The sequence below is a fragment of the Colias philodice genome, chromosome 17 (assembly GCF_061535455.1).
Source record: "Colias philodice isolate Cphi_HAF_F1 chromosome 17, ilColPhil1 Martin Lab GWU primary, whole genome shotgun sequence".
NCBI lineage: Eukaryota > Metazoa > Arthropoda > Insecta > Lepidoptera > Pieridae > Colias > Colias philodice.
In genome coordinates this window covers 1,072,993-1,100,093 of record NC_143102.1, presented here as the reverse complement: position 1 = coordinate 1,100,093, position 27,101 = coordinate 1,072,993, and the positions used below count along the sequence as shown (strand labels likewise).

Genomic DNA, 27,101 nt, shown 5'->3' with positions numbered 1-27,101 from the left:
ATAATAATATATAGTATGGATTTATGCAACCCTCTCCTCTTACACATTTCAGAGTGCTCTACCCACGTGATGCTATATGCCTTTGTTTTCCCATTACAATGCAGATTTGTCGAATGTATCACTATACGTGCACTGCAATGCAAATACTCGTTAGAAATAGAATCTCCCATTTCTTCTGCTTAAATAATTATAGTGAAAAAACGCTATGCTGTACATAGCATACCTACACGCAATTATTTTATTGTCACCGAACCTGTGTGTACAAAGTTATAATTAAATTTGTCCGTTTAAAGTGGGTAAAAAGTAACATACACACATACAGGTAAAGCTAATAAAAGCGTATTAAGTAATAATTTCTTTATTTTAGTATTATTTATTTTATTAATACAAAGAACATAACGGTCATGCATGCCTTAAATATATAACGATTCTTATAAAGCTCAAAAATACCACACACTGACAGGATAATAAGTCATAAATAAGAAAAATTATGTGTACACTCGAAAAATAACCAATTTAGCATATAACATAAAGGTCCTTTATTTCAGAATACCCTGGCGATCCTGGACAAACTGGACATCGACAGCGAGAAGCCCTCAGAGGAGGAGATCGCTAGGCTCTTTGGATATGAGGAAGCGTATCACTCTGGTGAACTGGGGATATGGCAGAGGATCAAGCCGAAGGTCTGGGCGCTGTTCGACGAGCCCTCTAGTTCACCGTCTGCAAAGGTAGTGTTAATTTAGAGGAATATTACTGTACCTAAGTAACAGAAAATTATAATACAAACATGAGATAGTTTTGAAGTACTTGTAAAATCGTTGAATTGTAATTGCAAATTCATTTAATTTATTGATACAAGTTATACTTTATTCATAACAAGCTATCTGAAAGCGGTTTCGCCCGCTTTGTTTAAATCTACTGAATTATATGTATACTAAATCCTTCCTCGAGAATCACTATCAAATAAAAAGAACCGCATCAAAATCCGTCGCGTATAGATTATAGATTTAAGCATGATAGGGACACATGGTCAGCGAAAGCAACTTTGTTTTATACTATGTAGGGATAGGTAATAAACTAGTTCTTTATCAAAATATTCATGTATTGTTTACCTTAAAAATGCATAAGGATATAAGAGTCTGCTCTTGGCCGCAAGCTCGCTGTAAATTGGTCGACATGGTTTGAATAATACGTTAAATAAATCTTGCAAAAAATCCGATAGTTTTTATTCTCATTAAAATATAATTTCAGTGAACAAGAATTTAAGATACTCCTGTAAAATTTAACATAATAGAGCTATGAAGATTATCGAATTTCACAGGTGATCTGTCTCGTGTAAAATTCAAATAAAAGTTTCAATCTAAAATGGATTTAAGCTTCCAATACCTTAGATTCAACGTCAAATGAAAGGAAATAAATCTGAATTTTAAGCTCAATAAATCAAAGCGATTTGCACTCGTTTATTATTATTGATAGGATTTGAACTGCATAGAATAGAGAGGGAATAATATTTACATTTTTAACGTGTTTTTGATTGTAGTGCGAAAACTAAAATTGAGCTTTTGTTTGTTGAGTAATTATTACAGTTCTAATATACAATTTTAGAACAAACGTATTTCAAATGAAATAATAGTAATTTCTAATCGAATTTTGGTTGAAGTGTTTAATTTCCATAGAGAAGAGAAATAATTTGGAAAATCCAAAAGTGCACGCCTCATAATTTTTTTTTAATAATTATTTATTAATTATTATTTTTGTTTATTTAATAACAATTAAACCACATCGAATCAGACCCTGAAAAATGAAAGGGTTCTATTCCTGAGCATACTCAAGCGTAAGAGAAAAAAAAAGACTCGATTAGTAAAGTATTTCGTTCGCTATCGTGTTAACAAGAAAATCCTCCGCACATACAGACACACGGACGTCCAAGACAGAACTTTTTTAAACTGTTTTTTAACTAGTTTAAATAACAAAAATGACATCAAAAATATCATGAATGTTAAAAATAGTGTTTTTTCTTAATATGTGTGTATATGTATTATCTTACAAGTGCAATGTATGATACATAAAGACATTTTAAGTTTGAAAAATCAGATGTTTTGCGCGAAGTGACAGTAGTACCCACCTCAACGCTTCGCTTATGAGGCGTGCAATAGAACACGTTAACACAAGGGTTATACATCAACTATGCGTCTAAAATCATATTCACAGAAAAGGCTCATTCTAGTTCCAAGCATTTAAATGCGAATTAAACATTTACTTACAGTAAATATATCTAGAGGAAATGTTAAAGGTTAAAAGTTTATTCGGCGAATTGCTGTATGAGATAATCTCTTGAAGTTTTACCTCAAAGGATAAATAACATTTAGTCCAATTTGTGACATAATCTAACGTACAAAGCAGTTGTGTTTCAGTAACAGATGTATTTCTATACTAATATTATAAAGCTGAAGAGTTTGTTTGTTTGAACGCGCTTGTCTCGGGAACTACTGGTCCGATTTGAAAAATTATTTCGGTGTTAGATAGCCCATTTATCGAGGAAGGCTATAGGCTATAAATGCTATAGTATATTATTACGCTAAGACCGACAGGAGCGTAGCCACGAGGGTGAAACCGCGAAGCGCAGCTAGTACTACATAAAATGTGCGAGATCTCAATTTTTATTGCGATTACCTTTTTGCTATATCCTTAGGCACTAAACCAGGATCACGTAAGGCTATTTTGACCTTTTTAGTGTTTATTTTGATACTTAAACAATGGTTAACGACTGTCAAACTTTTTTATATGTTCGGTTAAATCATGTGGAGTTTATTTCGCCTGCGGGTGTGGATTAGGTTTCTACGGGTAAATAGTGTAACTAACAGTTTATTTCCTAGTTTATATTTAATTGCTTTTTAGGGCTAATTTTTCAATCCTTGGTTAAAACTTATTCGTCGAATAACGTATAAAACTACCATTTCAAAATGTATTCTTATTGACCGCAATTGACAGTTTACAGGTGACATTTTATTATCTTATATACATTATATTATCGTGTAATACTTTATTGGACGGATAAGTTTTAACCAGGGATTGAAAAATCGGCCCTAAATAAAGGTGTTTGACATTGATAATTAAAAACAAATCGTATTGTATTCAAATATTTTTTTAAAACAGCGTACAGATAATTGGATTAAAATTAAATTGACAGCAGTTTAAAATAATAATCATTGTTAAAAACTATGCAAGGCATTAATATTGAATATTATCAACAAAATTTCACCAATTAATGTTAAGAAATAAATAATTTCAACAAACTGCTATGGTTTTTCTTTTTAACTATTACTAAACTAATGTAACTGCTGCAGCCTAATTCGTCGTGTAACAAACTATTTCCGAAGTTCGAACCTGATTTCAATAGCACAAAATCCAATTTCCAATAACCCGGTTAACTTACTCGGAAATAAGAGCACAGGCGCAGGATTGCACTTTGCCAGAGTTTTTTATTAAACTCCAACTCATATAGAAGCCACAGCCTTTGAAAGGAAAGTCATTACAATTCTACTAGATATTTGTCGTGTTTGAAACTTTGTTGTAGTGATAGATAATGATACTTATATTGTGCATTGTTAGATGTGACGTTGATATTAAAGACTAGAGGAATTAATTTTATACTTTGTTGAAGGTAGGTAGCTGTTTACTTCGATCGAAGAAGTGGTTTAATATGCACTTTTTTCTGCAGTCTTTTGCGTTAAAGTTAATATTATTAATATTTGATATAAATATATTATCTAAGTAATAGCGAGCCTTTTTTATCCAATTTAATTCTGATCCAATATCTGTCTTAATATATTCAACGTGGATCATCATTTTCGTACAACGAATTTTATGAAATTCTCGCTAAAAAAAATCTTATAATCCATAATAATGTGATTTCACCGTGACCTTTAGACCTAAAATATCCTTAATTACCGTATAGAATAGTTGAAGTAATTCGCCTTTCCGAGATAAGATATCTGTCGTGGCTTTACCAAAGATTGAGTGCTCTTAGTATTAAGTGTGGAGCAATTTGAGTCACTCAAAGCGGTCTTGATTAACTTTTGGTCCTTCGAGCGTATCTTAAATCTCAAGCGCTATAAACGTAAATTGGGCTGTTCCTTATTATATTTGAATGATATTTTTATACTGAAGAGGTCCGTTGGTAGATAATATAAAGGTTTAATTATTATTAATGAATTGAAATGCTCGTGCTCGGTACACACGCTCTTTTTGTGCAATGGCACATACACAAAAAGAGCGTGTGTACCGAGCACACGAGTTTAGAAGTGAAACTTCTTTGGCAAGATTCAAAGATACCAAAATTGTCGCCTTTTTCCATGACGTGACGATATTGCCATGACGCGACCTTGAAATTTAAAGCCTAAAGAAATTTCACTTAATCATTAACATAAAACACAGAAGACATAGACAAGTATATATGTACAAATGGCGCTCATATCTCTGGGTAGCGATTCTCTTCCAGACTATCATTAATATAAATAAAGAGAATTGGTTGTAATTTTATAAGGTGCAATTTCGCACCACAAATGTATTGAAAAGGGTAAGGGCCCATTCTTATATTTTGCGTCACACGTAAGGGTGGATAGGTTAGTAAATAAAAATGAGAGATTGGGTAAAAATAGATATCGTTAGATTTTAACTAAAATTAGCTTGTTAATATAAGCATTTTATATACGAGTATAAAAAGTGAGTATTTATATTAAAAATATCCAGAAACGTTCTTATATTAGGGACTAATAAATAGGGAATATTTATTTTTGAATATTCAAAAATGTTATAATAATAATTTATTAGGCATGTTACTATATAATTAAAGATTCTCTCGTACATCCTACGTAAAACTGTATCAATTTACTAAAAATACATTTTACAGGTAACAAAGAAGAACTTTGTGACGTGAACAAATTGTTTATACGGTCCAATATCTACACTTTGTCATGATCGTTATGTTACTGCAGATAAAACTACGATCCTTTTTACAATTTTTTGAATTTTATTGCAATAGAAACTTTAAAAAATGTATACTGGCACTAACTAAGTGACTCCTGTGTTATTATTTCTATTTTAATAATTGTTTATCATAAGCGATAAAAATGTCTTATTGCTTTAGTGTGGAATGTCTAAAATAAATACCTAACTAGCTTTGTCCCGTGCTTTCACCCGTATTGCTCCGCTCCTATTGGTTTAAGTGTAATTATATTATTGATGCTTTCCTCGATAAATGGACTATCTATCAGTGAAATAATTTTTTCAATCGGACCCGTAGTTCCTAAGATTAGCGCGTTCAAGCAAGCAAATAAAGAAACTCTTCAGCTTTACAATATTAGTTAAGACAACCTATTATAACGAAAAGTGTATATGATTAATAACATCACAAACAGGAGCGTAGACGAACGAAGTCGCGTAGCAAACCTAGTATTATAAAACATTACTGTGAATCCCTTTCAAGTGAACTTCAAGACGACTATTTCTTCTTCCATTAATTATTGGACACAATGAAAACATCTGTTGCCTGAATGTAATCGTGACTACGTTCTTTATAAAATTGCTCAAGGAGTCTGGGCTGTAGAATAATATTGATCTGTTAAAATGTTTGTCAAATATTCTTAGATATAAGTACTGATGATATAAAAAATCGTATTGGGATCATAACTGATACAAAAAAAGACGTGTGGTACTCGGGGACTGCCGACCACAGATTACTATATATTAGTCTGCCCACAGCTATTGCATAGCATGCCTTCAAGCCACACCTCCGAGCCCGTCGGAGTGGGGAGTGTGAGGTTTTTTCGTTACGGAATTTCTCGATTCGGTCCCCGCGCTCAAAGCCCGCGATAGAAGCTATGCAATAGCTTAAAAAAACTTCGTAAAGAAAAACTATCTTTAAATTTGATTTTATAAGCAATTAAGTGTGTTTAGTTTGTAATAGATCAAATTAAATTCATAGCCAAATTATAACACGAAGTTTTTAAAAGTGTTACAATATATTACTTATAGACCGGGAGATACTGACACAAAATTTCGAGTCATTTGTAACAAGGATGGCGGTTCTACAGGGGTCTTAGTACGCAATGACAAAAAGAAAAATGATGGTGTGAACGCTGGTACCGGTGGCTTAGTCGCGTGGGCGTTTGTCGAACTCGTCGGAAAAATAGAGAAAGTCAAACGATTTGTAACACAAAAATTTTAGAATTTACCGATAGCCCATAAAAAAGTAGTAGGCGGTAGTGTCATGCCATACTGTTCCGGTGTGACTTACAGCCCGCCATACCGATGCGAATGTGTTGATTTAAATAAAACAATCATTCAACCATTTGTACCAGGCTAACTTTTGCACAGGTAACTATCGTCGTGCAGCCATTTACGAAAATCGCCATGCCATACTTTTCGGACGATTCCAAATGGTCGCCATACCGCCGAAAATCTGCAAAAAATGTTTATTTCGCCAAACTTTTTGTACCAGTATTGCATTTGGATTTTTGGAGAGTATTTGATAAAATGTGACCATTATTATATTTGCCATACTTCTAGTAGGGGGAAAAAGTGCTGTCATACTTGAAAACTTAATTTATTATTAATTTATATAAGTGAAGATTTCCAACACATAGATCTTTGAAATTTTGTATTTATATTTGTTGATCCTCAAACTTACAGGAAAAATAAGTGCCATACTGTTACAAATCGTTTGACTTTCGCTATTTTCCGACGAGTTCGACTAACGCCCATGCGACTAAGCCGCCGGTACCAGCGTTCACGCCATCGTTTTTCTTTTTGTCATTGCGTACTAAGACCCCTGTAGAACCGCCATCCTGTTACAAATGACTCGAAATTTTGTGTCAGTATCTCCCGGTCTATTAATAGTTTGGTGATACAGCATTTTTTATCTACTTTAGCACTGGAAAAACTATAAAGAGTGCAGGATAAAGTTGGGAGACTGGGAAAAAGGATTATTATAACAAAAATGAAAATTGGACTCAATCAATTATCTTATTTCATTTCACAAACAATAACCAGGAAAAATATTACAAATAAAATTAATGAAAATGTCAATTTAGAACAAAAACATAGCAAAAAGGAATTGTCGAAACCGAAAAGTGAAAAGCAAATTAATCAAAAAATTTCTTTTGAAAAATGATCGTTATAAAACCGGTATTATGTTAATCCAGCGTCAAAATAATATCAAAAAATTTGAAGGAGAAATTGTCTTTGAGTTGATGTAACTTTTGTGCAAAAATGATTAATTAATTCCATCCTTTGTTGGAGATAGATAATGTATACAATCGGTAGGTATCTTGAGTTACTGTTTTCACCCGGGAAATATTCTTATATCATCCCTTATACTCGTATAAACAGCCTTAGTTCATATATTTCTAAATATTTATTTATATATATTTAAATATCTAACTATCGTCTAATGTACAATTTTTATTTTAAACATGAGCGTGTGTGCCCAGCACATGTGTTAGAAGTGAAATTTATTTGACAAGATTCAAAGATACCAAAATCGCCTTACGTGACGGTATTGCTATGACGCGACCTTGAAAATTTTTTTAACGCGCCTACAGAAATTTCACTTCAAAAACTTCATATAAAGAGATATTATTTGTGTTAAAATGAAGATAAAAGAATATGCTTAATACTAGTAGTACTACATTTTTGAATGTTCTTGTACATATATTATGTATGAAACCATAATCACACTGTATATAACATTGTTCTATGCTGCCTTACGTTAGTAAGCCATAAAAAAGTTGTTTGTAAATGCGACCCGTCTCATTTTCCTGACCTAAAGGAATTTCTTATTAGCTGTTTGAGCCAGCATAGACTGTCCAAAACTCCCGAAAGACTACACGTAGATTAAATGTCTCAAATGAAATACTCGGGTCGAAAGACACAGAACTTTTGGTACCTGAGAGAAACCGTGATGGATGCGTCACGATTGCAGTATGGCTTATTTAAATGAAGAGACAATACATCTGTTTATATTATAATATATTTCTTGTAAAAAATTATACATGTCATTCTATCCTACTTTGTTAGGACGGGAAGATGATGATGATAAATTTGTTAAGACTTGAAATAATAATCACGTGAATGATTATATAGGATAAGTAGACGAATTAAATGATCCCTATCTAAGCATGCTCAAACATTTAAATAAAACATTTGTACAACAGAACAAAAAAGATGTTTACTTAGTGGAAAGAACCGATATAGTATTTTAATGATATTCTTGAATATAGATAGAATATGTATTCACAAAATAATATTGCTTTACTATTTCCTCATAGTTTCTCCATTATTTGCGACGAATTCACACTTGACGCAATAATAAAAGGAAAATAAAACCTTGATGAAAATAATGTTCTTTTCATGTCACAAAATAATAACATCAAAGGAAACACGACCTTTAGGGTGAACATGACTTAGAGAATTTGGATTGTTATTTAAGGCCTCTAAATAATACTAAAATGGATCGGAGATGATAAAATCTCGTGTTTATTACAAAATTTAATCACATCAAAATCGATATTTGGATAAATTTTGATGGTTGAAAACGTTGCGAAAGCAACGAAACGCAATTAGGGTGATTTTTTTCGTAATTAAGAAATAATTTGACTACTTATCTAATCATAAACAGGTATTACAGATTTCGTTCAGTTGACTTTAAGAACTACGATGCATTTCTCATTCGTATGCTTTTCAACTTTTGTAACATTTTAAACTTAACAATTCACGAACATAATTTGTTGTTCCTGTATTACGTATGAACGTTCAAAATACTGTTTTTCCTTCTTCAATTTTGACGAGAGAAACTTCTAGAAAGTTGTGTGTATTTGCAAAAATGATCAAGGCATATAACTTTATATTTGTCAATACACAGAATTAAAACGGTAAAATAAGTCTTCATTTTTACTTGATTTTTGTCAAAAATACCAACAACATCTAAGATATCCACTCTGTCATACCCTTTCAAGTTACTATCGAACCCAGAACCTTTCAGTCGAATAACCATTGAACTAAAAAGGTCAATGAATATGAAAAATACTCAAAAATGTGTGTAAAGTCAATATGTGCGAAAATATTTGATTTTCAGCAAGGGTTAAAGGATCCACGATACATTTTAACCCCGTTCAAAATTCAGCGCGTCATGGTACTTATTTTTATGAATCGGAAGGTTCTAAAAGTTACGAAAGGGAATGATTAATGGCTTGGCTTGGCTCTATTTATTCACTGGTTTTTTGTAAATATATGCTAAGATGATTTTGAATCTTATTAAATGTTGAATATTCTCGTAGTTATTACATACAGTTGTTTGAATAGAGTTTTAAAATGTGAATATTTGCTGCAATATAATAATTATGTGTATTATATGTATTATTTTTACAGCCATTTATAGCTTTGTGTTCTCAAAATATAATTACCTAAATAGAGAGATTTAGAGTATTTGGTAGTCCATAAATTAAGATATCTAAGTTCTGACCTAACTAACTAACTCTAGATTAAGAGTCTGGCAAGCGTGTTTTAATTTTAAATTGAATTTTTCAACTTTGTCTACATTGCCTCTAATCAGCGAAGTAAAATATGCAAATGAAATCCGCTTGTCGCAAAATCAAAAGCTCTGATGGCATGTGACATCTACCAATAATCGAAAAGCAGGTGATGTGGATTATGAACAGCAACTTCATGGGAGGTCTGTATTACAATGGGCTGATGATCTATCCATATTTATTATCAACTATTTGACCCACAGACATTGTCTGTTTTCGCATGAACTGTCAAAAAAGTGAAATTTAAATCGAAGTTAAGCTTCCTTATTTTTTCAAGGCAAATTTACTTAGTTTATCTTTAATAAGATCCTATTCTTAATAGAAGTATCTTATCATCATTAGATACATCTCTCTTCATTCTATCGTTAGCGATAACAAAATCAAAATCAGTTCAGCTGTTCACGCGTGATGCTGTGACTATAAGGACAAAAGGAATTTATGTACGGGCTAATGTTATTTGAAACAACATCAAATCCTTGTAATAATGAAAATTGTATTTTAATTTAACAATATGTAAATATTAAACCAATAAATAAAAACAAATGACGTTGCTGCAATTTAACTCAGCCTTTGTCATTTTTACAAAGGAGACAATAATGTAATGATACCATACATTTAAATCTGTTTCCATTTAGAATATGTATCTATTATTTAAATATAAATGTTTCAATGTTTTTTTATGCATACTAGCCTAGAATTAATAAATAAAATTAAATATAGTCTATGTAATACTGAAAAGTTTAAATCTCAAAGAATATTTAAAATCAGTTGAGTTGTTTTTAAGTTAATCATTAGTTAAACGGTTAAACCCTGTGGTTAAACCTCTTTATATATTTTCCAGACAATGTACGAATTGAATTGACTGGCAAATTCATATTATGATTCTTATAAGTGACTAGCTTTCCGCCCGCGGCTTCGCCCGCTTTGTCTAAAACATAATAAATTACAAAGTAAAACTTTTCTCTTGAATCACTCTATCTATTAAAAAAACCGCATCAAAATCCGTTGCGTAGTTTTGAAGATTTAAGCATACATAGGGACATAGAGACAGAGAAAGTGACTTTGTTTTATACATACTATGTAGTGATGATAAGGCCCGCCATCTGTGCTGTGTCTTCTTTTAGCATAAGTTTTCTTTTTGTAATTTTTTTGATGGCATTACACTAAGGAATTTAAATAAATTTTTATAAAATATAATCGCAATCACCAGCCAACAATGGTCATTGCGACCATAATTTGAATTTGCCAGTAAGTTTAATTCACGCCGTAAACTGTCAAAATTAGAGGTCATAATACGGCCCCTGTGCTTAAAGAATTTGTATCAATAATGTTATATATCCAATATTAAAGTTAATGACTATTAAAAATATTATTAAAATACAAGCTTTCAGTTTAGTTAATTTCTATAATTACAGTACTGATTGAACGATACGCTCATTATTATTTTCCCTCCCATTAAACTTATTATGTAGTTACTAAACAAATTACGTTTCAGGCCATTAAATAAACACAGACGATTTTATTCACCTCGCGTATTTAATGTTTATAATTCTGTTCAATTAAGAGGATAATTTTAACTTCTAATATAAGATATTTGATTAAGATTGTTTATGTTTATGTTAGCTTTTCGTTTCCTGTATGTTTATGTTAGTTGGATACTTTAAGAAACATTTAAAAGTTTATATACAAATAATTAAGTGGTGTGCTATTATATAAATCTAATTCTATTGCTGTTTCGTGTTTTAGAAATCATCTGGATTATATTATACTAGCTGTGCTTCGCAGTTTCATACGCATTATCCGCTTCTGATGATCTTAGCGTGATGATATTATATAGCGTATAGCCTTCTTTGATAAATGGGCTATCTAACACCGAAAGAATTTTTCAAATCGGACCAGCTGTTTTTGAGATTCAAAGCGCGTTCAAAGAAACTCACTGACTTCAGCTTCTCAAATATAAACACTAAGCCATTGTTCACGATTCATAGTGTATTTTATTTCTACGATTAAAACATCAGTAAAACTTCAACCTTGACTAGATAAAAACGTAAACAAAATAACTATAAAACCTCAAAGCAGTCACTCAGGTTTTAATGCTCTCACGATGGGCGGATTATCGTGACTTCGAACCCTCAGCTTGTTTTGTTAAAAGACAATAGAAACAAACGGTGAATGGATATACGTTATAATGGCACGAAAAATTCACATTTACGTGGTGTAAAGTTTAAGATGTAGCGTTAAAATATTATACAAAGATGTCATCTATGATGACGTCTTTGATAATATTGTACTTACGTACGAAAGAATGTAGGTCCGTTATGCTTTCAAGGTCTTCCACGGCAATTAAAGTTTTAAAAACTATCCTCAATACAATATATTTAATAATATTATATACAACTTCAAGTTTCCACCCATATTTTATCGAAATTCATATAGAGAACGTTACAATAAGAATTTTGAAATTACACACAGGATTGGGATAATTAAATAAAAACGATTGTGATCTTAATTGCCATTTATTAAAAAAACCACTTAAATGTACATTTAACAAATAATAAATAAATAAAAGTAAGAAGCTTATACTTGTGACAAACCTTTAAAAATGTGACCTGCCATGTCCATAATACAACGATTTATGACGCTTCTTATTCGCGAAAGCCGATTTTTCTTAAAAGCCAACGTTTCCATTGAATTTGTTACTTAAATATATAAAAGCGGTTTAAACTCAGGTATATTTAAACGCAATTTTACTGAAATATCACGTTTTATTTAAACGAGAATTCATTCAAAAAATAAGTTTTAATTAATGATCATGAAAATTTTAAAATTATAAGCTTTTGTCGATCTTTATTTGTGTTTATTTAAACTGCAATAGATAATATTTTTAGATATACGCAGGCGATATTCACACCCACGTGTCTTTGCCTTACTCATGAACCTGTCTGTATGAATTGATTCTATTTCAACCGACTGCCAAGTTCTACACAGCTGCTTTTCAAGTTGTATGACTTTTATTACCTACTAGCTTTCCGCCCGCGGCTTCGCCCGCTTTGTTTAAAACCTAATAAATTATATACCAAAACCTTCCACCTGAATCACTCTATCTATTAAAAAAACCGCATCAAAATCCGTTACGTTTTTTTAAAGATTTAGCATACGTAGGGACAGAGAAACCGACGTTGTTTTATACTACCTATGTAGTGATTATATTTAACAGTAGAATAGCCTATTACTTTCTAAAACTTTAGGATTACATGAAAAATTATCGGAGAACAAAGCAAATCGCGGTCACATAAAACAAACAATAAGGAAATAACACACACTGCCATTTCCTGCAAGCATCTCGGCTAAAAACATTTTCTATACGGAAAATAAGTGACTAACTAATGGTGGTTGTACCGGGAAATTGCTAACAAAATATAATATTCATAATGTTTAGTTTAACAACGATTCCGTTCTCCAAACGTTAGAGGTAAATATTTGGGCGGCTCGGACTAACTTGCGGACAAGATTCTGCGAAATAGTGGCTTGACTTTTGTTGAGAACATTTTTTGGAGCGATTGTCTAGTGAAAAGAGAACTTGTAACAACGACAAGGGTTCAGGAAAGAATTTAGGCTAGACATATATATTTACATTACCATTACGCCAATCCAAAATGAAGCGTTTGTTTAAGAGAAGTTTCTTTTCTGTTCATTTAAAAGTTTATAAATTGATTAACTATAAAATTTAAGTCAAGCAGCTTCGCGGTGTAAATGCTTCGCGAAGTCGCTCTTTCTATGTGAATCCGGCTAACAATCATTCCAATACGATCACAACCCTAATACAGTGCACCTGCTGCTCAAAATAACCTTTCGACTAATATAATACCCTGTTCCAGGTGATATCAGCTGCATCAGTCTTCTTCATCTGCGTCTCCGTGCTTTGTTTCTGCCTGAAGACGCACCCTGACCTGCGGGTGCCAGAACCCTTCGACATGGAGAACTTTACCCTTAACGGCACCTTCCTCTGGGAGGAGAACGACCAGCCCCATGTGGCTTTCTTCTATATCGAGCTGGTCTGCAACGTGTGGTTCACGATTGAACTGCTGGTTCGATCTGTGGTGAGTGTGAAGATAGGTTAAGATTTATAGGTTCTAGAAAGACAAAGGTAACAGACAAACTTTTCTTTTGCAATCTTTTATCTATTGGCTTAAGAAAAAGTGTTTGAAAAGGAAAGTGGTTGAATAGCGTATCAGAATTGTCTTAAGAAACACAATCACCAACGATTACAGGGCACATTTCTTAGGTAATATATTCCCCTGCTAAATGTGAAATGCGTGTAGAGTAGAGTAGGTACTAAACGACAAATCGAATAAAAATATATATTTAATTAGTATTAGCCATGCATACAGATCAGGCAAGGTATTTATTTTAAGGTAGTTGTAATTTTATTGTAAGACGGTTATACCCAGTTTCGTAATAGTAGCCGCCTGAACTTTTGAAGTGTAGAAAATTCCAGAAAATTTATTATAAATATACTTTACTAAATGTAAAAGGCACTCTCAATTCATATCTTCAAAGAATACCTTCTTAGGTGATGACCTACTGAGGCTTCGCAAAGAAAACATTTTTCGCAATATTCAACTTAATTATGGTTCGAAGAATTTTACTGTTTTCCCTGTGTAACAATTTTGAACTTTGTTGTTTGACAAGTTCAAGTTGATTACAATATTTTTAGATTTGTTTTTGGTGTCCATAATTTTTGAGATGCTGGATAAATAATAATTTTTGCTTCTGCCTTGCATTACTGATTACTTATAGAACATTCTAGGGATTCAAATTTATAGTCTGTGGTAATAACCTATATATGAATAATTTAGAGGTAGGTCAATGTGTGTTAAGATGCCTACTCATACAAAAAAACATACAGCACTCATTTTATCTGCCTATATATAAGAGCCTGCGTTTTTTCCATCTTTCAAGTAATTTTTACACGATCACAACCATTTTTTAATTAAAACAGATACTCTTAATCTTTTGAATGCACATAACTTCAATGAACTATAATTAGAAGCAGAACTTAGTCCATATTTTTCTTCAACGCTTCCACGTTTTTGACCCCCTACCATCATCAGATCCATAACAAGCCTATTCATACCGTTCAACTGTCAGGCACTATTTCCTCAGCATTCAAAGAAATCGGATTCCAATTTATCGTGAGGGTTCGAGTGTCAACAGCTCTCACGCGTGACTGGTTTACCAAGTTGGACAAATTGAATATACTCTTATTTTGTGAACAACTAGTTTAACAAAATGTAGTAGACTGTTTTCCCTTTGATTGGTCATGAGGAGGAGCTGTTACATATATTATTATAGTACTAGATTTCCGCCCGCGGCTTCGCCCGCGTTTGCAAAGGAAAGCCCGCATAGTTCCCGTTCCCGTGGGATTTCCGGGATAAAAACTATCCTATGTGTTAATCCAAGTTACCTTCTATATGTGTGCTAAATTTCACTGTAATCGGTTCAGTAGTTTTTACGTGAAAGAGTAACAAACATCCATACATCCATACATCCATACATCCTTACAAACTTTCGCCTTTATAATTATAATCTTATATATAAAAATGAATCGCAAAATGTGTTGGTAAGCGCATAACTCGAGAACGGCTGAACCGATTTCGATAATTCTTTTTTTAATATATTCCTTGAAGTACGAGGATGGTTTTTATGTAGAGAAAACGTAAATATGTACCACGGGCGAAGCCGGGGCGGACCGCTAGTATATAATATATATATTAGAATATTAGATATATTAGAATATATTAGATATTAGATTAGATATTAGATATTAGATATTAGATGTTTTTCTGAATAATTCCAGCCGTTTGTAAAATAATGTTCATAATACTGTATAATTAAGGTGTCAATAATATCAACATGTATTTTATCATTTTGCTTTGCTTGGGATCTACATTATTGGATTGCGTGATGCGTGTAATAAAAAGTGTTTTGGAAAAAAATATGCAAGTTTTAAATAAAAAAGCGTCATCAAACTGGAAAGAACATTCCAGAAAATATTTAATTTTACAATCCCCAAAATAAAATAAAAATTGGCTAACATTTCGTCCACAACCCTGTATTTGTTAAAACGCAAAAAAAGTTTCAAAGCGATTGAAGTGTAGAGAAAAAAGTACGCATTTTAAAGGTCTCCTGTTTGCGCCCGTGGCTTTTGTTGCCATCTCCTTTGAAGCTTGCCTTTTTAGCAGATACCCGAATAGGAAGTAATTGCTTTTAACTCATTTTTACGGGTTTTCTTTCATTACACGTACACGTATCTGGAGGCTCCCTTTCTCATTTCTGGCACTGAGAGACCGGTTACGGTACTAGACGCTAATACAGCCGTAATAAAGTTGAATATCGCGTGCGCTCTTTGATCGCGTTCGAGCTCGAAAAGTAAGTCTCAATTCTTATTTCGTCTATAACTAAAGTAATAATTGATCTAGAGAAAAAATATCTTGGGATTCGATAGTAAACTCTATTTTCTTACTGTTAACATTTATTTTAGACATAAAGTCCAAGTAAATCTTTAAAAAAATGTAATAATCCTTAAAAAAGGCATCATTTTTGAATAAAAAATGAATCGAGCGAAAATGTTACAATTATGTTTCTGTCTTGTACATCGAAAGAAAAAGACCCAATAAATCATATGCTAAATTTCCATTTTGATTGTATGTGTGACTGTTTCAGAATATTAATGCAAATTCACATAAAATTTAGGGAGCTTCCCCTTAAGTACCAAGCGATTTTGAGCCCAAATTATTCTGTCCTTTCAGCTTCTGTATCGGATACTATAGAAATAATGATAAACGTTATTAGATACTTGAATACTCTGAGAATAGAATAGGAATTTATATTACTAATATTATATAGCTGAAGAGTTTATTTGTACGCGCTACCGCAGGAACCACGGATCCGATTTGACAAATGATTTCACTGTTAGGTAATCCATTTATCGACTATAGACTATATTATATCATCACGCTAAGACCAATAACAGCGGAACAGTCCATGTAAAACCATGTGATTCAGCTAGTTCCGTATATTTCAGGATAATAATGTGATTAAAAAGGAAGATCTCATCACCATAATCCTTTGGAGTAATCCTACTTTCGAATAGTGGAGATTCAGTACTTACTAACTCTAAACTTAACTCCTAGTGTAAAGAGCATTAATATATTGGCCAAACTTCATCCCCACTGCCTTAATACCGTAGTTTAACTTAATACCTACTATAGTTTAATAAACTGTTCATAAATCTTTTATACTAAAACTATTCTGCATCTTACTTCGCATATTTCATACTAGAGGTCCGCCCCGGCTTCGCCCGTGGTACATATTTCACAATAAAAGGTAGCCTATGTCCTTTCTCGGGTATCAAAATATCTCCATACCAAATTTCATGTAAATTGGTTTAGTAGCTTAGGCGTGATTGAGTAACAGACAGACAGACAGAGTTACTTTCGCATTTATAATATTACTAGCATTCCGCCTGCGGCTTCGCCCGCGTTTTCAAAAAAAAACCCGCATAGTTCCCGTTCCCGTGGGATTTCCGGGATAAAACCTAGTCTATGTCACTCAGAAATGATGTAGCTTTCCAACAGTGAAAGAATTTTTCAAATCTGCCAAGTAGTTTCGGAGCCTATTCAATTCATACAAACAAACAAACAAAAAATCAAACCTTTCCTCTTTATAATATTTGTATAGATATATATTATAGTATGGATTAGCGCTCGAATGTTAGTAGCTGTGGTCACTAAGCATATGCTCAAAAACGCTATTTTAATTTACGCTACGTATGATTTGTAAATTAAATTTGTTACGACTTCGTCACAAAATGGTTTCAATACTTACGTACCTTATTTTATTCTAACGTTTTGACTTGACTAGGCTTCATATAAACTCCCTATTTGAATATAAAACATAAACTCTACTCTCTTTTATACCTAAACATAACTAACATAATAATAACACATTTAGATAATCTCCAAGGACACAAACAAAAACTATTCCTACTCCTGTAACCAGATGAAATAAACACTTTCAATCTTTGCACTCAAACTTCCCAAAACATCGATAAGTCATAATTCATATTGACAAGTGCCTTGCTAACAAGTAAACCCACATTACATAACATGCGGTTAGCAATAACACGAAGTTTTTATTACCTGATGTTTTGGCAGACTCCCAAAAGTTCGCTAAAAAGCCAATCTTTGGAAATCGCTTGATATTTGGATCGCGGCCCGCTTTATAAGTTTTAATGAATAACACCGAGAGGTATTGATTGACTTTAGGAATTTGTGTGGTTTCGTTTATTGGATTACGAATTTTTTCGTACTTTTCCTTGGCACGTGGCTCCGCTCCTGTTGGTCTTAGCGTGATGATATAATTATAGCCTTCCTCGATGAATGGGTTATCTAACACCGAAATAATTTTTCAAATCGGACCAGTAGTTCCTGAGATTATAATAATATATTATCTCGCTAAGACCAACAGGATCGGAGCACTGCGGGTAAAACCGCGGAGCACAGCTAGTATATTATATAACACCTTTTACGTTACCAACTCGGAAAAACATTTCGTTTGTGCTTCTACCAATAATAATAAACTCCATAAATTTACACCTTCCATACAAATTTACATACAATTATTATCTACTAGCGGTCCGCCCCGGCTTCGCCCGTGGTACATATTTACGTTTTCTCTACATAAGAACCATCCTCAATACTTCAAGGAATATAATAAAAAAAGAATTATCGAAATCGGTTCAGCCGTTCACACATGATGCCGTGACAACGCGAAACGGGTTTCATTTTTATATATATACTAGCGATCCGCCCCGGCTTCGCCCGTGGTACCTACATGTTTAAACTATCCTATCTCTCAAGTTGGGTCGAACTGCACATGGTGTGCGAATTTTATTATAATCGGTTAAGTGGTTTAGGAGTCCATTGAGGACAAACATTGTGACACGAGATTTATATATATTAAGAAGATAAGATGACATTTCACCAATAAAATGGCTTTTATACAAATAGTTTGCATAAATATCCACAGCGTTCAACGACAATCGATACCCCTTGATATTCACAATTTAATTGCATAAACTATCATTAACATTTTAAACGTTGATTTTATATGCTGTTAAAATATATTGAAAAAGCTCTCATTTCTCTTGCACGGGCTTCAATACCGTTGATATGGCTATAATTAAATATGGCCGTTAGGAATGATTAAAAATTAATTACTGTGGTATTTTGTGGTGTTGAAGGGTTGGTTTCGAGTAATTTAATTTTTCGCGGTTCCGTATGCACGAATTATGGCAAAATTAATTATATGTAGGGCACATTTCGAATACGTTTCTGGGAAAGGAAATACTAGAGGTTAAACTAGTGGGCATGTTTATTATGTTTTATTTAAATTTGTAATAAATTTTTGTATTGCTTGAAGTTTTATTGGATAAAGTATTAGTCTATTTAATACATTTTAAATCCTACTAATATTATAAATGCGAAAGTTTGTGAGGGTGTGTGTGTGTGTGTTTGTTACTCTTTCACGCAAATACTACTGAACCGATTACAATGAAATTTAGCACAAATATAAGGTAACTTGGTTTAACACATAGATAGATTTCATCCCGGAAATCCCACGGGAACGGGAACTATGCTATAACTATGCTATTCTTTCAAAACGCGGGCGAAGCCGCGGGCGGAATGCTAGTACATAATAATTATTTGTTCGTAAAAATATTGATACAATTCTATGCAAAACAGTATGTTATAAACATACAACTGATTTTTTGCCATAATAAAAATTGGAACAATCCAATTATGTATCTTTTAATGCGTATGCACTATGCATACAGAAAAATACATAGGTAATAGAAAACATACTAAAAACAATATCTACTTTAAAACTTATAGTATAATATAGTAACTTATTTTTTTCAAAATTCTAATACTTCCATACAAATCTAGAGTCATATTCAGTCATATTCAAATTATTTTCAGATCCAGATATAAACTTTGTTGAAAAATGTATTTCACTCTAACCCATGAAGTATAGACATTCAAAAAATCGCTTCGATTTGTTACCTACATGCAGTTCACATCTGTTTCTATGATTGATTTTTCATAAGCGTTTTTCAATAATGTTATTTATTTATTAAATTAGACGTTTTCTAGAAGCACTTTTGAATCATCATAACAGCTGTTTTAACGTCAGAATCAAATACAAACACATAGCTTATTTATTTGGGCGTAATATAAGTGTGTTATGTGGCTCTACCTATTAATTTCATGCAAATCCTGTTTAGTTCTAAGAAAGTTGTTAACATTAAAATAGCCTTGCAAATGTTCACTATATAATATACCTAGAAATTAATCAGTTCAAATAAAAACAACAAAAATACAGGCTATAACCATTCAGAAATGTAATTTTCAGAATCGCCTGAAAAGTTTCTGTGCTTTACTATACCATACCTACATAAATTTCTATAACATTAGCGCAGACTGCAGTCATACGATAAAAAGATATTCACAAACTTCAACGCATACAAACCGCTTCAATAGCGACAATACCATTAAATTTTAATTACACATACGCCATTCAAATGAAACCTTGACATTCATTTCTTTTTATTTACATATGAACAATTAGATTCTCTTCAATCCCACAAAATGAATGAATAATTCATCCGACTTAACAATGAATAAAACTTGTATTTGATTTTATATTAATTCAGAACTAGTTGTGCCCCACGGTTTCACTCGCCGTGCTCCGCTCCTGTTGGTCTTAGCGTGATGATATATATACTCTATAGCCTTCCTCGATGAATAGGCTGTTTGAGAACGAAATAATTTTTCAAATCGGACCAGTAGTTCCTGAGATTAGCGCGTTCAAACAAAAAAACAAACAAACTTCAGCTTTATACTATTAGTATAGATTAAACTGGTATTCTCTTCAAGCCCACAAAATGAATGAATAATTCATTAGACTTAACAATGAATAAAACTTGTATTTGATCTGTTTATATTTATTCAAAATTTATAATGAACGCTATTAATTTGGTATTTAAGGTGCTTTGGAATTGCGAGCAGAGTAATTCCCAAAAAGATGATAAAATACAGTTTAATGCTGTAATTCTATTCGTTTTATTGTTTGAAAATTTAAATTAATTCCAGTCTATAATTTTAAGTTGCGTTCAATGCATGAAAATTTACCTAATTTGTAATTGTACTTATTGTCTTTTGTGATCGAACTAAACGAATAAAGTTTAAAGAATAAAGATTTGACAAAGAAATGTTCGATATATTCATACTTTGATTGGAACTGCATTTTATAGTTAAGATTTTTTAAAGAAAAATACAATTCACTAGTTCCACTTTTATTAGAATTGTTAATTTTTTTTTAAATTCGACTAATGAATTGTGTCTCAATATTAGTTACTAGTGGTCAGCCCCGGCTTCGCCCGTGGTACATAATATTTCGCAATAAATGGTAGCATATTATGTTCTTTCTCAGGGTCTAAAGTCATACATACATACATACAAACCTTTCCTCTTTATAATATTTGTATAGATGTAGATATAGATAAAACAAGTTTTTTTGATTTTCAGTTTGGCTTCAAAACTGCTTTATACAGGGTGTCCCAAAAAGTAGTGATGAACGAAAGCTGGGAGGTAGAGGACCAAGAGGGCTATCCGAATCACCCCCATATGTGTTATGCGATTTTTCGTATTTTCGGAGTTATTACATTTTTTTCAATTTTTCATCTATCGCCGAGTACGATGAGATTTTTAATTATGGTGACGTGAATTATTGCGCTAGATGCTTGATTTTTTTTGTGTGCTAAGCTGAAAGATAGGCTAATTCAGTATGGTAACATTTACTATCATTAGATCTTCGAATGGAATAAAAAAAAGAATTAAATGCCAAGAAAGATAAAATTACCCAGTATGTTCATAACTTCAAGGGCCCATAAAAAAATAAAATCACATAAAAAAGGTTTTCCATTTGGCTTTTAAAAACTTGCTCTATTGATCAGGTAGCTACCCTAAAAATTTCATTTTATTATTCTGAAGGCTTCAATCGAAAAATTGAAATCTAATTGTGGTAAGTGGAAAATTTTTATTAACATGATGATCATTAAAACCAATAAATAGGTGTTAAATTACCAGAATTTTTTAAAATAGCCCCGCTGTTGCTCAATGCAAGTGCGACATCACCGTAAAAAGTTGTCTTTTTAATGTCTGAATGCTCTTTTATCATTTTTAATAGTTTCTTCTGCAACTATGAATTTCCGGGTTATTTTGTCCAAATTCTGGCATTCTCTCAAGTGGCCGAGGTCTTTTTAGTATTCCCATTAAAACAAATCAATGGGGTTTAGGTCGAGGGACCGTGGAGGCCAGGCTTTAAAGCAGGCATCACCGGCGCATGCGCAGGCTGCAACGACCAATCCATCTTTCAGAGTATTTTTGCCCTTTAGCCTGGCCTCCACGGTCTCCGGACATAAACCCTACTGAATTTTTTCCGTGGGAATACTGCAAAGACGAGAGACTGCCACAATTTGGACGAAATAACCCGGAAATTCATAGTTGCAGAAGAAACCATTTAAAATGATAAAAGAGCATTCAGACATTAATAAGACAACTTTCTACGGTGATGTCGCACTTGCATTGAGCAACAGCGGGGCTATTTTAAAAAAATTCTGGTAATTTAATACCTATTTATTGGTTTTAATGATCATCATGTTAATAAAAATTTTCCACTTACCACATTTAGATTTAAATTTTTCGATTGAAGCCTACAGAATAATAAAATGAAATTTTTAGGGTAGCTACCTGATCGATAGAGCAAGTTTTTAAAAGCCAAATGGAAAACCTTTTTTACGTGATTTTATTTTTTTATGGGCCCTTGAAGTTATGAACATACTGGGTAATTTTATCTTTCTTGGCATTTTATTCTTTTTTTTATTCTATTCGAAGATTTAACGATAGTAAATGTTACCATACTGAATTGGCCTATCTTTCAGCTTAGCACACAAAAAAAATCAAGCATCTAGCGCAATAATTCACGTCACCATAAATAAAAATCTCATCGTACTCGGCGATAGATGAAAAATTGAAAAAGATGTAATAACTCCGAAAATACGAAAAATCGCATAACACACATGGGGGTGATTCGGATAGCCCACTAAGTCCTCTACCTCCCAGCTTCAGTATATCACTACTTTTTGGGACACCCTGTATAACTACACCATAGTCCCTTAAGGTAAAGCAAAATTCTTATCAATTTAGCAGTAGATTGTGCGTTGAGATGTCAGTCAGTTAAATCTGTTTCCACATTAGAAAGTAAAAAAGATGGATATATACCCAAAAACCCGAAAAGGTAATAAATAAACGTCAAACGTTCCCTTACAGTCAATTTGTTGGTTGATTCATTAATATTAACGTGTCTTCTGGCGTAGACATTTTGTTTCGTAACGTTCTGTGATATGTTGGTATATACTTCCTGGTTTAGTGGTGAGAGGTAAGTGATGAGGTCTGGGGTTCAGTACCTGATGAAAGAAATGAAGTGGAGTTTGTTGAAAATATGATAAGGTATCGAAAATGTGATAAATATAGTTTATATAATAATTCAATATGTTAGTAGCTGTAAGATGAGCATGATCTATGTAAAAAAAAGAGTTATTTTATCGATATTCAATCATTGCTGTTTAGTGTTATTTTGGCAATGACAAATAGGAAATTGCAATAGATGAAAAGAAAGATCGTTTGTTACGTTGCCGAAGGTTTATTCCGTAGATATCTATGGTTTATTCTATACTAAAATTAAAATAACCAAGTTACACCTAACTTGAATGTGTAAATATGTAAAACCAATATAAGATAAAACCTCCCCATGGTCTAATAAAGTGAGATCGTAGATAACATTTTTCCCTTGTTTCCTCAATTATCCTAATTAATTCGGTTAATATCTAATTGGAGGCTTTAATTCTGTTGAAAGCTCTCAATTGAAGTCATTTCAATTTTAGATATTGATACATAAAGAACCTTGTATTCGCCCTTAAGATACCCTCAAAAGAAGGCCCTTAAAATTGCCAATTACTGTGTTTTATATTATATTATAATATAAATATAACATACGTCTCGATGTATTTTTATATTATTGACATCCTACTTATTTTATAAGTGTGAAATGTTGTGAAGATATATCAATGTATTTATGTATGTTTGTTACGCTTTCACGAGAAAACCACTTAACGAATTTTAATCATATTTTGAAATTATGTAGCTTATGTACCAGAATAACTCGTAATTATTTATATGAGTACTTGCTCTTACAAGCAAATTAGTACGCGAATGAAACCGCGTGTCACAGCTACTTATGTATAAAAAGGATAAAATAAAAAAGACGTGTGGCACTCGGGGACTGCCGCGGTAAAGCTATTGCATGCTATGCCTTCAAGCCACACCTCCGAGCCCGTCGGAGTGAGGAGCGTGAGGTTTTTCGTTACGCAATTTCTGGATTCGGTTCCCGCGCCCAAGGTTCCCAAGCAAGGGTCAAGGCCCGCAATAGAAGCTCTGCAATAGCTTAAAAACTTTAATATTTTGAAGACACGGATATAAATTCTAAAATCCATTACTTACTCGACTTAGTTATTTTACATGATTACAAAACTATTTTAACGAAAAGCCTCCATTTTGTAGATTTAATTTAAATAAAACATTCGTATCTGAAAGTTTCCTCCATTTATTTCAAATACAAATTCAAATTTAATTCAGTAAATGGTTATTCGATTCAAACGCTGTAATACATTAAAATGGTCTACGGATATTTCTATTCGTCCTGGTTTTATCCGGGATAACTATTTTATTCTTATGTAATATCCATTTATCCAAACTTATCCACTAATATAAGAAAGCGAAAAGATTTTCTCTACTAATATTATAGAAAGTATAGGTTTTATTTTCTACTAGCGGTCCGCCCCGGCTTCGCCCGTGGTACATGTTTACGTTTTCTCTACATAAGAACCATCCTCGTACTTCAAGGAATATAATAAAAAAAGAATTATCGAAATCGGTTCAGCCGTTCTCGAGTTATGCGCTTACCAACACATTTTGCGATTCATTTTTATATATAAGAAGACTAGCAGTCCGCCCCGGCTTCGCCCGTGGTACATATTTACGTTTTCTCTACATAAGAACCATCCTCGTACTTCAAGGAATATAATAAAAAAAGAATTAACGAAATCGGTTCAGCCGTTCTCAAGTTATGCGCTTACCATCACATTTTGCGATTCATTTTTATATATAAGATTGCTTTAATAAAAAGTCACTTGCTATTCTTTCATAATTAGAGTGCTATATATTTATTAATTTTCTGAGTGACATAGGCCATATTTATTTATTTTCGGGTTTCTAAATATAATATGTCTGTGAAATCTTTATAAGTGATAACAGATAAGTCCTAAATTCAAACCCATCTGGTGCTAAATAAATAAACTACCATCAGAAGGCTGATCACTTTCTATAAAGAAAAGGCGTCATTGAAACACTCGAAATGCAATTGTTAACTCCTCATGGGGATTCATTTTCTTTTACACGGCCATTCACCAGTGTTTTAGAATATGTTTTTTTAAAACAATATAATATAAGAAAAATATTTCGATGTCAAGAACTGATTTTGCAATTTAGCTTGAATTTTAAAGTAATTCTCTTTTTCTATAAAAATCCAAAATTTTAGCTCATTTCGTTTAATCAATGGTTAAAGGTCTATCTTTGTCCCAGTATCGTACAACAGAGAGGTCAAATTGTTTACCGAATCAAATAATCTTATTTATTTTAAAATCAAATTCAATTATTCAGTCATGTGATGTAGTCCGATTTCAGAAGCTTATCTCAAATAGCTCCTACCTTTGGAATTCGATTCATTCGCTTCAACGATTTGACAAAGAGAAGCGAATATATTTGTCACAGTATAGTCGTATTTAAATCGATTATATATAGGGTTGGAATTTTGAACTTTTTCGTGACATGTCGCCGAGTTCGAAGTGAAAGTATGTTCGTGTTCATTTTGGGATAGACTAGACATTAGATTAACATGTGATTAAATATTTAAAACAAGTGAGCGATGGTTTAGAATTTAATATCTATAATTAGAATTTGAGTGAAACAGATGTCTCTCTTATTTATTATCCTGTTATTATAAATTAACGGCCTTACTAATAAAAAGTTAAACAATGGATAAATTTCTACCATTTTCTACCATAGCTTTGTCCTGCTCTTGCTCACATGAAACGTCAATCATAAAAACAAGACAGGTTATTACGGTTTAAGACATTTATTTCTCAAAAAGATTACATTTGAATCACTTACAGAGAAATAATAATATAAATTACTAGCGGTCCGCCCCGGCTTCGCCCGTGGTACATATGAAAAATAGATGTTGGCCGATTCTCAGACTTACCCGATATGCACAGAAAATTTCATGAGAATCGGTCCACCCGTTTCGGAGGAGTAGGTATGCAGACTAACATTGTGACACGAGAATTTTATATATAAGATAAACATTTTTGCTCGCTTAACGTTGTACGTAGTAAGTAGTTTGTTAACACAAATAGAATACATTCTACAAGAATAACAAAAAAAATAACTAATCCATTGCAAAGCGAATGGGTAACATTTTATTAGTAAGACCGGTAGTTCTTAAATATGCATATAAGATAGATAATAATAATTAAAGCAATATAAATAGACGCAAATGTTTCTTCAGACAGGGAAGGATGTAGTCAGGAATAGGACGTAAAGGATCTTTATTTTTAAATCATCGTTGAAACTGTACTCAATACATCTCATTTTGAATTACCAAGCTGTTTTTGAACTGCCGGATAAAATACAACACAATTACAAAGCCTGGATACAAAAGAAATAAAAAATAACAATACTGAAATAACTTACTCCATTTTTATTTTGTTCAGCTGAAAAAAGGCTATTAGTTCGAGTCGATTGGGTTTCAAGTTTTTGCTCTGAAAAGCACTGTTTTCATACAATTTCTTCTAACATAGTGTTTTAGTTTTATTGCTCAAATTTCATATCAAAAGTATATTTTATTTCGACGAATCTTTTATTTAATAATAAATTTTTCAAAGAGAATATTTAATACATAATACTTGAAAGTTTAGCCTGATCACTTTAAAAAATGATTCAATTTAAAAATATATTATGTTAAAAATAGTATTGTAATTTTATCTCAAATTAATTAACGTAACTGGACCAAAATAAAAACTTGGGCAGCCCTAATCCCCTAGGGTTGTCAGTTATCTGTAACCGAAATCTCGATAAGTTACGGTAAGAATAGGCTGTGGAAACGTTGGCCGCTGTAACAATTAATGTTCCCGGATATTAAATCCTCCATTATCCCACTCCTGTGGTTCTTGTGATATCCGGGATATCACACGGACGGAAGAAACTG

The 27,101-nt window shown here is 32.5% G+C and overlaps 1 protein-coding gene across 2 annotated transcripts in view; it reads left to right on the top strand.

Moving 5' to 3' along the window:
- Positions 1 to 27,101, top strand: part of LOC149480807 (potassium voltage-gated channel protein Shaw-like) — a 178,748-nt gene that overhangs the window by 115,123 nt on the left and 36,524 nt on the right. For both annotated transcript variants that reach the window (XM_089705741.1, XM_089705740.1), the window contains exons 4-5: positions 549 to 728; positions 13,469 to 13,690. In XM_089705741.1, coding sequence (XP_089561867.1) covers positions 549 to 728; positions 13,469 to 13,690 — 402 coding nt within the window. The remainder of the gene's footprint in view (positions 1 to 548; positions 729 to 13,468; positions 13,691 to 27,101) is intronic.